A 16,487-nucleotide genomic window follows, 5' to 3' on the forward strand; every position below is an offset into this window, starting at 1 on the left:
ATAATTGATACAAAGACTATGTAGTAACAATGTAATGTTAATGATGTAATGGTAAACAAGTCTGGAAGAACTGACCAAGAAATTGGCCGAGAGAGTAGTGGTTGTGTTAGAGTAATGAGTTTATTGGAGATTATCTTTCTCTTTTCCAAACCTTACATGTCAGAATATCGATTTTACCCTCCTCTGCCACTCAGGGTTAATCATTCAGAAACCTGGCAGAAACGGTACTCAGGATAGTTGATGAAAGCTTAATAAAGGAACTATTCCGTTTCCAGTCCTTTCCACCCTGGTTTCTCCAACTCGCAGTGATTTACTCAACAATTGAGCACCTACTTACTGTCTAGTTATAAGGAGCACAATGAAAGAAGCAACTACATCAGGCGGAAGTGCGAATCAAGGAAGGCTTCAAAGAGAGATGACCGATTCATGTTGTTTTGAAGGTTGTCTGCCAAGACAACAGGGCCACAACACGTACAAAGGCAGAAACGCCTGGAATAGCATGGTGCCTTTAGGAAATTACATGTAACTCTGTAGGGCTGGAAAGAACATCGGGTGGGTGTGAAGGAACTATGAGAGAGGCTTTAGTTAGATCATGCAGGGCTCCGCGCTCCAAAAGGGCTTTGTGTTCTAGAGCAATCATCAAATTTCCATTTTAGAGAGATAACTCTGGCTTCAGTGGAGAGTGGACTGAAAGGGGCAAGTGTGGAGGCAGAAAAGAGCGAAAAGGAGTCTTTGGGTCTTGGCGGGTCAGTCAGCAGATACCCTTTCTCAGCACTGGCGTCTCCTAGCTCATACTTGGCCAGCGCCGTGCGTCCTCGGGATCTCCCTCCCTGCTTCTCCCCCAGGGCCCCGCAGGCGGCTGGGGAAGCAAGGCGTGGGGTGGCCCTGCCTGGGTGGTCTCCTGCCCCGCCCCCACCCGCGGCGCCGTTGCCTAGCAGCAGATCCGGCCGCGCGGCTCCGAGTAATTTACGGATCCCTCAGCCAATGGGAGGGCGTCGTCCCGGCCCTCTCCCTTTTTCTGGGGCTAAGGACGCCTCCTCCTCACTGCGTTCTCCACCTCTTGCCGCGCGGCTTGTCGCGGGCCGGTTGCTCTGCCTGAACGCGGGACTGACTCCGGCACCCGCATCTCCTTGCGCTCTTCCCCCTCACAGCCGCCGCTGCTCACCAGCATCCCACCCCTCACCCACGCCGCGTCTAAGCGGCCCCACTGAGTCCCGACGCCGGGCCCCGCAGTACAGGGGTACCAGGCCAGCCTATGGAGAATCCCAGATAACGCGAGTTGGGGGCGCCCACGCCCCCCATCCCCGCCAGCATGGCTGGGCCGCCGCCACTCCAGGAGCTGCCCCCTGTCTATACACCCCCAGCTCGAGCCGCATCACCCCAGGTGAGTGGAGTGGAAACGGGTTAGAAAGATTGGGACCAGGTCTAGAGACCCCAGGTCTGTCACTCAGCAAGGTGTGATGTCTCTAAAGTGCAGGGTGTTATTGCCCACCCCTTAAGGGTGTGTGTGCCTTTCTGTGTCTCCTCAACATCTGGCCGGTGAGAGTGTGTCTGGGGTTCACCTCTGTCCACCTGAAAACAGATGTATGTATATGTATTCTACTCTCAGAAAAGGGGTCTGTGCCTTCCTTGGGTGTGTATTGGGTGGGTGGCAGGGAATAGAGTTAAATCTTTTCCAAGTTTGGGCCTGTGTCTCTGTAGGTCCTACCTGTCCTGCATCCAGAAAGCAAGAAGCTAGGGCTTGGGCAGAGGGTGTACATAAGGAGAAAAAGGAAGGATTTCATGCATTGTTGCAGTAATGCCTGGCTGACCCTTCTCTTTCCATCCCAGATCCTAGCTGGGAGCCTAAAGGCTCCACTCTGGCTTCGTGCTTACTTCCAGGGCCTGCTCTTCTCTCTGGGCTGCGGGATCCAGAGACACTGTGGCAAAGTGCTCTTCCTGGGCCTGTTGGCCTTTGGAGCCCTGGCACTGGGTCTCCGTGTGGCCATCATTGAGACAGACCTAGAACAGCTCTGGGTGGAAGGTGAGTTGTGGACACTAGTCATAGCTGCTTGGATATGGTGAGCCTAAGACAAGAACAGCGTGAGGAGCTGACTACTGAGTTCTAGTGGGCTTGGCTCTGGGTCTGGAAGGGGTACCTGTCTGCCAAAGCCTGGGCGTCTGGGAGCAGTGCTCCCTCCCACACCTGTAAATGGACATCTGCAGATGATGGAGTCCTGTGGATAGGTATATAGAATAGTTATCTGTGAGCATGTGTGTGTTTATTTAGCAATTATTGCCAACTTTTTATGTGTATTTTTTATGGCATGGCAGGGTTTGTAAAGGCAACCAAACTAAGACCCATCTTTCAGTAGCAAGGAAAGTAAAATATGTGTTAGGATGCAATATAATGTAGAGCAGAATGTGATTACATTGAATAAGAGAAGGCAAGGAGAGATCACACCTAACCAGGAGAATCTGGAAAATTAGAACTGGGCTGGGGAAACTGAGTATATCATCTGGCAAGCCTCCATGGAGAGGTCCCATGCACCTAGGCCCCCTGCAATTAGTGGGAAAAAGCGGCACAGGGTCTGCACTTTGAGGCAACAGTGGAGTCAGATGCAACCAAATCCTCACTTCCTAATGGAAGCGTTAAAGATGGTTTCTTATTAATAATTTTGGCATAACTCTTTTTTCCTGAGGCCTGGTTTCATATGTTAGCCCTTCAATAGAGTCAAACTCTTACCTGGTCTTTCCTGGGAAATTTGCATTTGTGGCCTCCCCCAAACCTCCCCCAGCCCTGGCCCACACCCAAAGGCAGGGCCAGGTTAGAGTCTCACACCCTTGAGTTATTTCAAACACTGGCAAGCCCTAGGATGCACAGCAGATGTTTCTTGGAGCCTGCCCGCCTGCCTGTTGGGCTCCCACACCCCATCCCCACCCTGCCCCAGCCCTCTGCAGGCTCACACATACATACCCACTCTAGGCCAGCCCTGGGGTCCAGAGCAGATGTTTCTCTGTGCCTGCCTGCCTGCCCCCAGCCCCAGGACACACATGTGCATACACGCACATACACATACCCCCACCCACACACCACTGCTGCCTGGGTGGTCCCAAATGACTGTTGGATTTCCTGCTACAATAGAAGCTGTCTCTCCCCTCTTCCTCTTTCTCCATTTCCCAGAGCTTTCCCATCTAAACACTGCTTGAACCTCCATGTTCCTGTTCCTTATCTTCTCTCCTATTACTCCAGCACAGGACAAGCTAGATCCCACCAGATTTTTTCTGCTGTTTGTGGAAGGATGATATTAGAGGGTGGTATCCAATTCCTAGGGCTTTTTCCTTTATTTCAGAATCCTGCTGTGTCCTATATCAGCTAGAGCTGGGGGTGAGGTCAAAGCAATGATCCTGACCTGATCTTGTCTCTGTACATCTATAGTTGAGGCTTCTCCCAGCAATGCCCTAGGCAATGAGGAGCTGATCATGGTGAGGACTGAAGAGTATTTCTCTATTCCTTTCCTGTTTTGCTAATACAGGAAGCAAAGAAAGAAGCAGGACACTCACTGGCTATCAGAGTTCTGGACCAGAGTTCAGGGTCCCTTACAACTTTGCCATGGTGAGAGACTTGGAAAGTAACTTGTCCTTCCTGATCAACTTTAAAGCTAAAAGGCCCAGAGATAGATTGACCTCTAAAATAAAAAAACACAACACATAGCCCAACCGATACTTACAGGAACAGTGAGAGAGATGGTTTGAAATTGGAGCTATCCCTGAAAAGAAGGAACATGTAGCCATTCTATCTAGAAGGCAGGATGCAACATATCAATTGGTGGAACGACTATCCACTCAAAGACACAAGGCTGAAACCTTGGGAGTCAGCCTCAGTTCTTCTTGCTTACCTAACTGGTTACTAAGCCAGCAAATTCTTCTTTGTTAACCTTTCTCATAACAGACTCCTCCTTTCCACCCATGTGGCCATTGCTCTAGATGAGGCCTTTCTCAGTCTCTGGTAGTACACTCCTGATTGTATCATTTGATATGCTTTTAGCCACGTGAAAGAGAAAAAAAAGGAAAGGAGGGTGGAGGAAGGAAGGAAGAAGATTGATTTATTATCCCTGTAACAAGAAATCTGGTAGTACACAGTAGAGAAGTTCCAGGATGGTTAATTCAAAACCTAAGGACATCAGTAAGGACACAGGTTCTTCCTGTCTTCTCCTCTGCCTTGTTCAGCATGTTGGCCTTTTGTCCTCAGGCTTACCACCTCCTTGTCCCAAGTGGCTATTGCAGTGTCAGAAAAGGGACGTCATCCCGTCCTGTCTGGGGGAAATTTTGGAAGTGAGGGAAATTTTACCAGAAGCCCCCCAGCCGACTTCCCATTTGGTCACTTTGGCAAGAACTGTGTAGCTTCATATGCCTAAACCCTTCACTTGGCAAAGGCAATGGAATTACTGTGATTAACTAATCAAATTCCACCCCCCTGAGGCTGGGGAGGGATCCAGCTGCCCTGAATCACTGGGCCTTTCAGAGAATGGCCAACAAAATCAAAGTCTGTTAGAGAAGTGACCAATCTTCTGCAAGCCTCACCTTCAACTCTGCCTCTACACTGCCCTCCTGTGGTGTATATAAATCTGGCCAAGTCCATCCCCTGCTTAGAGTCCTTCTACCACTTTCTATTAGGGTCTGGGGAGACTCCAGAATCCAGTTCCTTAGCACACATTCTAGGCCCTCGCAACCTAACTTGATTTCTTCTCTAGCATTTTCTCTCTTTCACTCAGCAATGCTGAGTCTTTGACAGTTCCCTACACATAACTTGGCCCAGAATGCCCTTTCCTGACCTTCTTCCCTGGCCAATTCCTATTCATTCACAGTTCAGCTCCAGAATGTATTGTTCAGTGATGAAAAAGGTCATCTCACTTCTCTGCTCAAAAGCTACCATGGCTCCCAGTTCACTCCAAGAAAGCCTATGTCTTTGCTTATAGGCCCTTGCATGGAGAATTTCTGGACCAAGGATTACGAACATTTCTCAAGGTCTGATACATATTACAATATTGCTTTCCCCCAAATATCATACCAAATTACACTTTGGTGGTAGGAAGAGTCCACTCCTGTGAGCCAGCAATGAGTGCTATCAATTTTTTTTTTTATTTTTGCTAGTTTGATAGACAGTAATTTACTGCTGTTTTAATTCACACTTACAGGATTACATATAAGGTGGGTTCTTTTTCCATGCTGGCTAACCAGTTATATTCTCTCTTTTGTAAAGGCACAAAAGCATTCAACAGACTTGATTTTAACATCTCCTTCTTTTCTCCTACTTCCTCCCCATTCAATCTTTGTTACTCCAAGTTCTTTCTCGTTTTTCTGTCCCACAGTCTCTCTCCCAGCAGCTATTAAATAACAATTCTTGTCTGTACCTACTATGTGTTGGGCAGTTAGTGCTTTGCCTGCATTGATGCTAATTCTACCAAGGTAGGTATTGTCCCCACTTGACAGATGAGGAAACTGAGGGTCAGAGAGACTAAGTAATTTTCCCAAAGCACAGACTAAGTGTCAGAGCCAAGGCTCAAACCCAGGTCTGTACAGAGTTTCCAGGCTCTCCCTTCCACCTGCTGTCTCTTCTTGCCCGCAGAATACATCCCAGTTCATCTGTCCTCATGTCTATCATCATCATTGTTGTCAGCAGAAGTTTACCTTTTGCTTTTCCTCATTTTTTCTTAGGATTCCTTATTTTCTTTGATGTTATGCTTTACATTGCCAGTATTTCTCTTGCTTTCTTTTTTTTTTTTTAAGTTTATTTATTTTGAGAGAGAGTAAGTGAGCAGGGTAGGGGCAGAGAGAGAGGGAGAGAGAGAGAGAATCCCAAGCAGGCTCCACGCTGTCAGCACAGAGTCTGATAGTCTGATACAGGGCTAGAACTCACAAACTGTGAGATCATGACCTGGAGCCGAAACCAAAAGTTGGATGGACTGAGCCACCCAGGCACCCCTCTCTTGCTTTCTTGATAGCCCTCTCTGGGTTCCTTCCTTCTCCTGTGCCTCCCTCCCCTCAGCAAACTCACTTACTATGAAGAGCTTATTTTTGTCCCCTCCTGTCCCTCCTTGTAGCAGGTTTGGCCTAAGCCTGGTGAAATAAACACTGTAGTACAGTACAAGCCTGGGGAGGAAGGAGAGTCAGAAAAGGAAGAAAAATATGTGGAAGCAGGCAGCATGGCTATGGGAGGCTACATTCGTGAGAGAGGGCCAGGAATGTGATTTGAGTGGGAAAATGTGAGCAGATGGGCAAATCTGTGTTGGGGGTTTGCTACTAAGGGTTTGGGACTCTCATGAGTCTAAGGAGATTATATGGGCTTGAAAAAGAGATTGGAAGGGGCACCTTCGTGGCTCAGCGGGTTAAGCATCCAACTCAAATTCAGCTCAGGTCATGATCCCAGGGTGGTGGGATCCGTGCTGACAGGGCGAAGCCTGCTTGGGATTCTTTCTCTCCTTCTGCATGCCCCCACCCTGCCCCAGTGTGAGCACATAGGCACTCTCACACACTCTGTCTAAAATAAAGCAAAAAAAGAAAAAGAGATGGGGGACCACGATGATCACCGATGGGGCTGGCGCCTCAGAGAAGATATACATGTGGGCCCCAGGAATGGCAGTGACCAACAGGCAGAGGTCCTGGACAGGTGGAAGCAGAACTGGGCCTAAGCCCAGACCAAGTCCATAAAGCCTCAGGAGTGATTTGGCACTTGCCCTTGCCCTCCTCCAAACCACAGGCAGGCCATATCCCCTCACAGCACCCCTCCCCTGCTAGGCCCCAGTTAGAGACCATGACTCTGTGGCCAGTACAGTGCTGGACTTGAGGGTTGCCAAGATCAAGGAGACTAAGGCAGGCCTGGCGCTGGGTCTCCCTGTTGCCTGGACAGTGAGACTGGTGAAAGGGATCTAGGAACGTTTTCTTCCCCTTGGTCCATGTTGCTGTCACCTCTGCCAGGGTACCTGAGCTGATTCCAGGTACTTCTTGCATGAGTGGAAGCAGTATGTTGACAGTGTCACACTGAAAGACTATCTGATCCTCCCTCTCACCTGTGCCACCACAGGGCCCATTATTACCAGGCACTTCCATCCCCACCCTCTTGGCAGAACAATTTGCAAAAAGATGTATGGCTATAAAACATTGCCTGGGACAACCTGAACTAAGAACCAGTCCTAGCACTAGATCTGTTCTTTTAGAAGACCCTCCCAATGGCAACCTCTCTATTGGTCCCTTTTGTCCCTCCTTGTATTCCTTACCAGAGCAGAGAGGGACTGAGTGAGGGCTCCTTTACCAGGATACCTCCAAAACCACAGCCCCAACCCAACTCATACTGACCTGTCATTTTGAAGTTATTTGCTCCAAACCTAGCCAACCTGATTCATGCTTAAATCTTAGACGACACAAGAATTCCATAGAGCCATACAACTGAGGTCTCTCACTTCCCTGCAAAGCTCCAGATTCCAGCCAGAGGGCCAGGAGCCTGTGGAGTCAGAATGGCCATCAGGGGGAAAGTAGGGGCTCCTTTCAGAGCACTTCTCCCACTTTTCCTGGGAAGCCTCAGCAGGCTAGGGTCCCACATTCCCCAGAGCTCCAATCCACTAAAGCTCTTTTCCCCAGCTTTCTCTCTGTCTCTGGCAGTGGGCAGCCGGGTGAGCCAGGAGTTGCATTACACCAAGGAGAAGCTGGGGGAAGAGGCTGCGTACACCTCCCAGATGTTGATACAGACCCCACACCAGGAGGGGGAGAACATCCTCACGCCTGAGGCACTGGGCCTCCACCTCCAGGCAGCCCTTGCAGCCAGTAAAGTGCAAGTATCACTCTATGGAAAGTGAGTCTGGCTGAGTCCCTGAGCAGCTGGGAGTGAGGCATGCTGTGGCAGAGCTGGCATGGGAATCTGCCTCTTCTGCTGATCTCTTGTGCCCTGGCTATTCCAGGTCCTGGGATTTGAATAAAATCTGCTACAAGTCAGGAATTCCCCTAATTGAAAATGGAATGATTGAGCGGGTGAGTACCCTGAGCTGTTCTTTGAGATGGGGTCAAGGTGGAACCTTTTCTGCAGCAGGGGAAGGTTCTCGGAGATGGGGAGGCTAAAAGTCAGGAGGGGAGGGGAGGGGGTTGCAGAGGGCATTCTACAGAGATTGTGGAGAAAGGAGCCCAGGGACAGGACTGATGTGGCCTGGGATGTCCCTGGCAGATGATTGAGAAGCTGTTTCCGTGCGTGATCCTCACCCCCCTCGACTGCTTCTGGGAGGGAGCCAAACTCCAAGGGGGCTCTGCCTACTTGCCGTGAGTGCCACCACAGCTGCTCCCAGGCCCTGCTTCCTAGGCCGGGACTTTCCCAGCAGAAGAGAGGGTGGGAGTAAAGATGATGATCAAAACCTTACTAAGGGCCTAAACTACCTGTCAGGCCAGGGCCAGACTGCCCCAGGGCTCTCTCCACATCCACCTTCTCCTTTCCTCTGAAGGAAAGGCACACTGGCCTTATTTAGACAAAACAGAACAAAGATCTGAATGAAGGAGAAAAAAAGATCCCCAGAAAGAGACTTTGCACGGGAGAGTTAACTAGGTATCAGCTAAGCTGTTGCCAGACTAAAAAGAAAACCTGTTACAGGCAGGTGCCCATATGGTTATGTATTAGAACCAAAGATAGATGCTTGGGAAGGGACTCAGTGGGGCTTTTTCTTGGCCTTGTCCATGTATTAAGTACTATCTGTCCTCCATCTCACTACAGCAACCTGGTAAGCTGGTGTAGCCTGGGAGCTCTGGGAAGCTCAACATTGCACACCCTTCATATGGAGGGACAAATGAACAGCTAGGAGGAGGGTAGGGTACAGCAGGGGTCCCCTAGCAGCATTTTGGAGGGAGGGAATTGATCCTTTATCCTCACCAACCATGGGCTCTCCCCTCAGTGGTCGTCCTGACATCCAGTGGACCAACCTGGATCCAGAGCAGCTGCTCAAGGAGCTGGGCCCTTTTGCCTCCCTTGAGGGCTTCCGGGAGCTGTTAGACAAGGCACAGGTGGGCCAGGCCTATGTGGGGCGGCCCTGTCTGCACCCTGATGACCTCCACTGCCCACCTACTGCCCCTAACCATCACAGCAAGCAGGTGGGTTCCAGCCGGGTTTGCCAGGGAAAGGCTATTTTTCTTCCCTTTTCCCTCCTCATATGTTCTGAGAGAGCAGATTGTGCTCTGTCTCCCATTTTCTGGACATTGTTACCCTGCCCTCACTGTGCTAGATACCTGAATACCCTTTCCATTCGGTTCTCCTAAGGGACCTTCAAGTGGTATATGAATCCCTTGGTCCTTTTCTAAGTCCAGAAAACCTGGACTTCATCAAAATAGATTTGTACAGAGAAACTGAGGACCAATTAGCTAAGCACAAGTATCATACCTAGTTTCCTGAGTGTCTCTGTGGCCCTGTGAATGTGAACCTTTTTCCAAAACCCACCAAAGTTACTCCAGCGCTTCCCAGAAGCCTATTTCCAGGCCTCTTCTCCCTCTTGTGGCCTCCTCTCTGCAGGATAATAGCTGTTCACTATTAGGCAAGAGACTCAGAGTAGGCAAGAAACTCAGGAGAATACTTATCTACACTTCAGGCTATGGAACCCCATGGCAGGCATGGTTCCAGCCCAGGGACCCCGAGTTAACCCAGAGCCAGAGCCTTGAATAATAAACCCCCCTCCTGTCCCCCTCTAGGCTCCCAATGTGGCTCAGGAGTTGAACGGTGGCTGCCATGGCTTCTCCCACAAGTTCATGCACTGGCAGGAGGAACTGCTGCTGGGGGGCATGGCCAGAGACGCCCAAGGACAGCTGCTAAGGTAGGGCCTTCATGGGGCCTGGTAAGGGGGCCCCAGGCATGGGAATCCACACTCTGATTCTAGGCGGCTCTGGCAAAACCCCCCTGTACAGCTCCTGCTGGGCGTTCAGGCCAGCTCTGCCCCCCAACTCTCCTCTACCCCTCACCAGGGCAGAAGCCCTGCAGAGCACCTTCTTGCTGATGAGTCCCCGCCAGCTGTATGAGCACTTCCGAGGCGACTACCAGACACACGACATCGGCTGGAGCGAGGAGCAGGCTGGCACAGTGCTGAGGGCCTGGCAGCGGCGCTTTGTGCAGGTCAGTGTGCAGAAAGGCAAGGGCAGCGCCCTGAGGCCGCTCCCTCCTCCTGCCCCTCAGATCCACCCTGTCTCTCCAGCTGGCCCAGGAGGCCCTGCCTCAGAATTCATCCCAGCAGATCCACGCCTTCTCCTCCACCACCCTGGATGACATCCTGCATGCTTTCTCTGAAGTCAGTGCTGCCCGTGTGGTGGGAGGCTATCTGCTCATGGTGGGTCCTGCTCCCGGCACCTTACCCCACCCTCTGCCCGGTGCTCAGCCAGGAAGCTGCTTTCCAAGACTGTGCCCTCCTTCCCCACAGCTAGCCTATGCCTGTGTGACGATGCTGCGCTGGGACTGTGCCCAGTCCCAGGGTGCTGTAGGCCTTGCAGGGGTGCTGCTGGTAGCCCTGGCAGTGGCCTCGGGCCTCGGGCTCTGTGCCCTGCTTGGCATCGCCTTCAACGCTGCCACTACCCAGGTACACCAGGACTACAGGGCACACTTGGGGTCCACAGTCCAGGCTCCTCAGTTCCTCCAGCTGCCCACCCCTGTGCCCCTCCAGGTGCTGCCCTTCTTGGCACTGGGCATCGGTGTGGATGACATATTCCTGCTGGCACATGCCTTCACAGAGGCTCCACCTGGCACCCCTCTCCAGGTGAGGCCTCGTTCTCCAGCCTGGGCTCATCTGAAGCGGTTTAGCATAGGGTTAAGAGCCTCTTGGCTTAGGTGGCCTTGCGCTGGTAATTAACCTGTCTGTGCCTCAGTTTTCCTCATCTGTAAACAGGGGTAATAATAGTGCTGGTGTCGTGAGGGTTGTTGTGAGGATCGGTGATAACTCAGGTTGAGTGCTTAGAACAATGTGCATGACACGTGTACAGTACTCAATACCTGTTAGCTGCCGTGTGGTTATTGTCCCTCCTCTGCCATCCCAAGCTCCCAAGCTTCCCCTTCGCTCTACCTTGAAGACCCATGGCTCCTCCCCTGTCCTGGCAGGAGCGCACAGGCGAGTGTCTGCGGCGCACAGGTACCAGCGTCGCACTCACATCCATCAACCACATGGTTGCCTTCTTCATGGCTGCCCTAGTTCCCATCCCTGCACTGCGGGCCTTCTCCTTGCAGGTGAGGCCTCAGGAACAGGGCCCAGGCTCAGGGTGAGCATGAAACGGGGGGCATGCTTCATCAGCCTTTGTGTCCCTCTTGTGCATCCCCCAGGCGGCCATAGTGGTTGGCTGCAACTTTGCAGCCGTGATGCTTGTCTTCCCGGCGGTCCTCAGCCTGGACCTGCATCGGCGCCACTGCCAGCGCCTCGACGTGCTCTGCTGTTTCTCCAGGTACCGTCCCTGCATCCCCACCCCACCAGGCCTCATCTCCTCGGGCCCCATCACTTCCTGTCCCCTCACCAGCATTTCCACAGACCTGCCACCCCCACTCTCTGCCTCTTCCAGCCCCTGCTCTGCCCGCGTGATTCAGATTCTGCCCCAGGAACTAGGGGATAGGACAGTACCAGTGGGCATTGCCCACCTGACTGCCACAGTTCAAGCCTTTGCCCACTGTGAAGCCAGCAGCCAGCATGTCGTCACCATCCTGCCTCCCCGGGCCCACTTGGTGCCCCCACCTTCTGACCCACTGGGCTCTGAGCTCTTCAGCCCAGGAGGGTCCACACGGGACCTTCTAGGCCAAGAGGAGGGGACAAGGCAAAAGGCAACGTGCAATTCCCTGCCCTGTGCCCGCTGGAATCTTGCTCATTTCGCCCGCTATCATTTTGCACCCTTGCTGCTCCAGTCACACAGCAAGGTAAGACTCTAGGCCTGGAGAAGTTGGGGTGCACCAGGCAGAGACTTAAGTGTCTCTGGGCCCCAAGAAGGGTAGACGGCCCATGCCACCTCCTGAGGGCTGGGGCACATCCCTGGGCCTCCAGTTTAGTTGCCATTTCCCACAGGCCATGGTGCTGGTGCTCTTTGGGGCTCTTCTGGGCCTGAGCCTCTACGGAGCAACCTTGGTGCAGGATGGGCTGGCCCTGACAGATGTGGTGCCTCGGGGCACCAAGGAGCATGCCTTCCTGAGCGCCCAGCTCAGGTACTTCTCCCTGTACGAGGTGGCCCTGGTGACACAGGGTGGCTTTGACTACGCCCACTCCCAACGCGCCCTCTTTGATCTGCACCAGCGCTTCAGTTCTCTCAAGGCCGTGCTGCCCCCGCCTGCCACCCAGGCGCCCCGCACCTGGCTGCACTATTACCGCAACTGGCTACAGGGTAAGAGGCAAGGAAACTGGCAGGGGGGGCTGTTGCGGGCAGAAGCCCCCAGGGCTGCAGGCTGACTGTACCCTACCTTGTTCTCCCCTAGGAATCCAGGCCGCGTTTGACCAGGACTGGGCTTCTGGGCGCATTACCCGCCACTCATGCCGCAATGGCTCTGAGGATGGGGCCCTGGCCTACAAGCTGCTCATCCAGACCGGGGATGCCCAAGAGCCTCTGGATTTCAGCCAGGTTGGAAGGGGGCTGGAAGGGTCAGGAAGCACAGAGAGGCTCTAGGCCTTACGGGCCCAGGCCTTCAGCTCTCTCTGCCTCTGCAGTTGACCACAAGGAAGCTAGTAGATAAGGAGGGGCTGATCCCACCCGAACTCTTCTACGTGGGGCTGACCATGTGGGTAAGCAGTGACCCACTGGGCCTGGCAGCCTCACAGGCCAACTTCTACCCCCCACCTCCCGAGTGGCTGCACGACAAATATGACACTACGGGGGAGAACCTTCGCAGTGAGTCTGGGGGGAAGCCCAACAAGAGCCTCAGCCTGGGCCCACACAGGCCCTATCCTAAGGCCCTGCCCTCTCCTCCTTGTGCTCACTGGCCACCCCTCCTCTCCCTGCTGCTCCCTACCCTCCACAGTCCCGGCGGCCCAGCCCCTGGAATTTGCCCAGTTCCCCTTCCTACTGCATGGCCTCCAGAAGACTGCGGACTTCGTGGAGGCCATTGAGGGGGCCCGAGCAGCGTGCACCGAGGCAGGCCGGGCCGGGGTGCGTGCCTACCCCAGTGGCTCCCCCTTCCTCTTCTGGGAGCAGTATCTGGGCCTGCGGCGCTACTTTTTGCTGGCTATCTGCATCCTGCTGGTATGCACTTTCCTCGTCTGTGCCCTGCTGCTGCTCAATCCCTGGACAGCTGGTCTCATAGTGAGTCCTTGCAGGGATGGGGCAAGAGAGACCCATGGCTCCCCACCCCTGTCCTGCCCAGCCCGTTATCCCTTCTCCCAGGAGCCTGAGTGAGCCCTGCCTTCCCCAGGTACTGGTCCTGGCGATGATGACTGTGGAGCTCTTTGGCATCATGGGTTTCCTGGGCATCAAACTGAGTGCCATCCCTGTGGTGATCCTTGTGGCCTCTGTAGGCATTGGTGTCGAGTTCACAGTCCATGTGGCTCTGGTGAGCACAGGCACTGGGGGATGGGTGGGCCAGCTAATTCAGTGTCAGGCAAATATTTGTCAAGCACCTACTATGTGCTAGGTACTATTTAAGGATTGGTTTCAAAGCCTTGTTTGGACGCAAAAAAAAAAAAAATTGGGGATACAGGGGCGCCTGGCTGCCTCAGTCCATACAGCGTGGGACTCTTGATCTCAGGGATGTGAGTTTGAACCCCACACTGGGTATAGAGATTACATACATACATACATACACACACAAACCAATTTACAACAAGATTTGGGGATATAATACCAGTACAGACAGGCTTTACCTTCAAGGAGCTTATATTCTAGAGGGTAAAGATAAACAATAAACATGTAAACAACGAAATAAGCAGTCATTTCAGCAGAGAGGACGGGACAAAGGCCTGACCAAAGTGGGGACAGAATGGAAAGTGAGAAAACAGGAACCAACAATTATTTTGGATGGCTTTACCGTGAAGGGATCAGAGAAATGGGGGGTGGTAGCTGGATGGCAATGTGGGGCAAATGAAGGATTCTTCCAAGAAAAAGATGGTAGAAGTGAGGTAGGCTCAGCCTCTCCCACAGCTCTGTGTTCTCTGGCAGAGGAGGAGTGGGAGCAGAGGTGGGGGCCACAGACCAGCTGTAGTTAGACCCCACAGACAGCTCCCTTTTTTCCACCATAATAGCCCTGTTATTATTCTGATTGTAAGAACAATATATAAGAACCTTGAAGGAGGGAAAAGTCAGCACGCAGAGAGGTACAAAGAAAGAATTAGAAATCCTCTGAAATCCCATCCAAACAAGTAACTGTGACCATTTGGTGTCCATCCTTCTGGACCCAGGATCAGCAAACTTTCTGTAAAGAGCCAGACAGGAAATATTTTAGGCTTGGCAGGTCACAGTGTCTCTGTAGAAGTTCTGCAGAGGTAGCACTAAAGCAGCCATAGATATATGTAAATGAGTGGGTGTGGCAGTGTTTCAACTAAACTTTATTTACAAAAACAGGTGACGGGCTCTGTTTGCCAACGATTTTAGACATCTCTGTGTCTCACCAGACATATGTATACAGTGTTACTTAAATAGACTCATGCAAAAATAAATAAATAGACCCATGCATACTTCCTGGATAGTTTCCAGGAGCTCAGTTTACCTGACCTGTGAGCCTTAGGGACAGATGAGAAGTTGAGGGCATGGCTGGCCAATGAGCAGCTATAGGGCCTCCTTTCTCCCCCAGGGCTTCCTGACCACCCAGGGTAGCCGGAACCTGCGGGCTGCCTGTGCCCTAGAGCACACATTTGCTCCCGTGACCGATGGGGCCGTCTCCACATTGCTGGGTCTGCTTATGCTTGCTGGTTCGAACTTTGACTTCATCATAAGGTAGGGGAGGCATGGGGCAAGGAGGTAGGGCCTGCCTGTACTGGCCACAGGGGCTACCCAGGCTGACCACTTACCTCCACACAGGTACTTTTTCGTGGTGCTGACAGTGCTCACACTCCTGGGCCTCCTCCATGGGCTCATGCTGCTGCCTGTGCTGCTGTCCATCCTGGGCCCCCCACCAGAGGTGACCATACCCTCCCCCTGCTTCCAGCCCAGGGGATGGGGTGGGACAGGCAAGGGAAGAGACAGAGCCAGGACAAAATCTCATTGGCCAAAAGACAGGGCTCAATTCACAAGGACCCTCCCCCTGAGGTCAACCGAGGGTGGCAGCCTCTCCCTTTGCGCAAACACCATGCCTCTGTCCCTCAACTTTCCTGGCTTCTTTATGGGACCCACCTTAGTGTTTAGGGTCAAGAGCAACATGCAGAGTTTGTCCCAGGCCTTGACATCCTGTCCCTTGTCAGCTCTTATTTGCTGCTGGAAGCCAACAAGGGCCACAAATTCCCAACAATCAGAGTGATGCACCAGTGAGCTGCTGAAGGGGACTGAAGTCCTGGTACCCCTGGGCTCACTGGGAGTGGTGTCTCCCCCAGGTGGTACAGATATACAAGGAGAGCCCAGAGGTCCTCAGCCCTCCAGCTCCACGGGAAGGAGGACTCAGGTGGGGGTTGTCCCCCACCCTGCCCCAGAGCTTTGCCAGAGTGACTACCTCCATGACAGTGGCCCTCCACCCACCCCCGCTGCCTGGTGCCTACATCCACCCAGCCTCTGATGAACCCACTTGGTCCCCTGTTGCCACACCAGCTGCCAGCGGCTCCAACAACCTCAGTTCTAGGGGACCATGTCCAGCCACTGGGTGATAGAGCACCTGAAGCATGGAGACCCTGCTTGGGTCACATGAAGTCACTGGGAAGCAGTTGGTGGGTTATTGAATGCAGGACAGACACCTGGAGAGCCCTGCTGCTGCTGCTGTCTGCCTGCGTTCCCTTTCCTGCCTCAGCCATCACAGACCTCCCTGATACCCATGCAAAACCAGCACCCTCTGGGCTGGGAGAACAGCCTTGCACACCTGGTTCTGTTTGTGCCTTTCTGCGTGGGGGTAGAAGCCAGCACCTCAGGCTGCGGTTCATCCCTTTTCTCCCCGCCCTCCCATGTGCTACTGGCCCCTCACAGGCCAAGCCTGGGGGATCCTCTAGCACCCTTTGCTAGTCCTGGCCCCCCACTGCTTGGTAACTCCTGAGTAGGCCGTCTGTATCTGTCCTCCTTCTACCACGTAAATTATTTATATGAAGAGGTTTATTTTTGTAGTTTGTATAGATTTTAGCTATGCTGAAAGTTTTATTTTTAAAGAGTGAAATATATTCTATATGAACTTATCTCAAATGACTTTGGTGCTTTTCTTTCAAACAAACTTGGGAGTTTGCAACTAGAGGTATCATGGTCTAAGTTCCTGGGGCTACTCTAGTCCTGAAACGGAAGGGCCCCAGGTTCTAAATTTTTGTCACGTAATGTTGGTCTATTTATTCACCTGGCAAGTGAAGGTCATATTCAACAAATATACTGTGGTCATATAGTTGGTAACAGGACCTGGGGTAAGTGCTTAG

At 52.5% G+C, this 16,487-nt stretch overlaps 1 protein-coding gene across 10 annotated transcripts; it reads left to right on the top strand.

Moving 5' to 3' along the window:
* Positions 1-975: 975 nt before the first annotated feature.
* PTCH2 (patched 2) lies at positions 976-16,266 on the top strand. 10 transcript variants are annotated; one of them, XM_047872454.1, is made up of 22 exons: positions 1,058-1,384; positions 1,831-2,023; positions 7,639-7,828; positions 7,935-8,004; positions 8,195-8,286; positions 8,910-9,105; positions 9,697-9,818; positions 9,967-10,114; positions 10,194-10,325; positions 10,416-10,571; positions 10,656-10,748; positions 11,087-11,212; positions 11,306-11,424; positions 11,539-11,887; positions 12,033-12,345; positions 12,437-12,579; positions 12,666-12,846; positions 12,977-13,257; positions 13,367-13,504; positions 14,741-14,883; positions 14,968-15,067; positions 15,477-16,266. In XM_047872454.1, exons 1-22 carry the CDS (start codon positions 1,313-1,315, stop codon positions 15,741-15,743), a joined length of 3,624 nt encoding a protein of 1,207 aa, XP_047728410.1. In that variant the 5' UTR covers positions 1,058-1,312; the 3' UTR covers positions 15,744-16,266. The 10 variants fall into 10 exon arrangements, with proteins under 10 accessions (XP_047728413.1, XP_047728412.1, XP_047728414.1 ...); XM_047872452.1 differs by having other exon boundaries at positions 1,054-1,384; positions 10,194-10,571; XM_047872451.1 differs by having other exon boundaries at positions 1,054-1,384; positions 11,306-11,887.
* Positions 16,267-16,487: the final 221 nt, after the last annotated feature.

This window comes from Prionailurus viverrinus, chromosome C1 (genome assembly GCF_022837055.1).
Source record: "Prionailurus viverrinus isolate Anna chromosome C1, UM_Priviv_1.0, whole genome shotgun sequence".
NCBI lineage: Eukaryota > Metazoa > Chordata > Mammalia > Carnivora > Felidae > Prionailurus > Prionailurus viverrinus.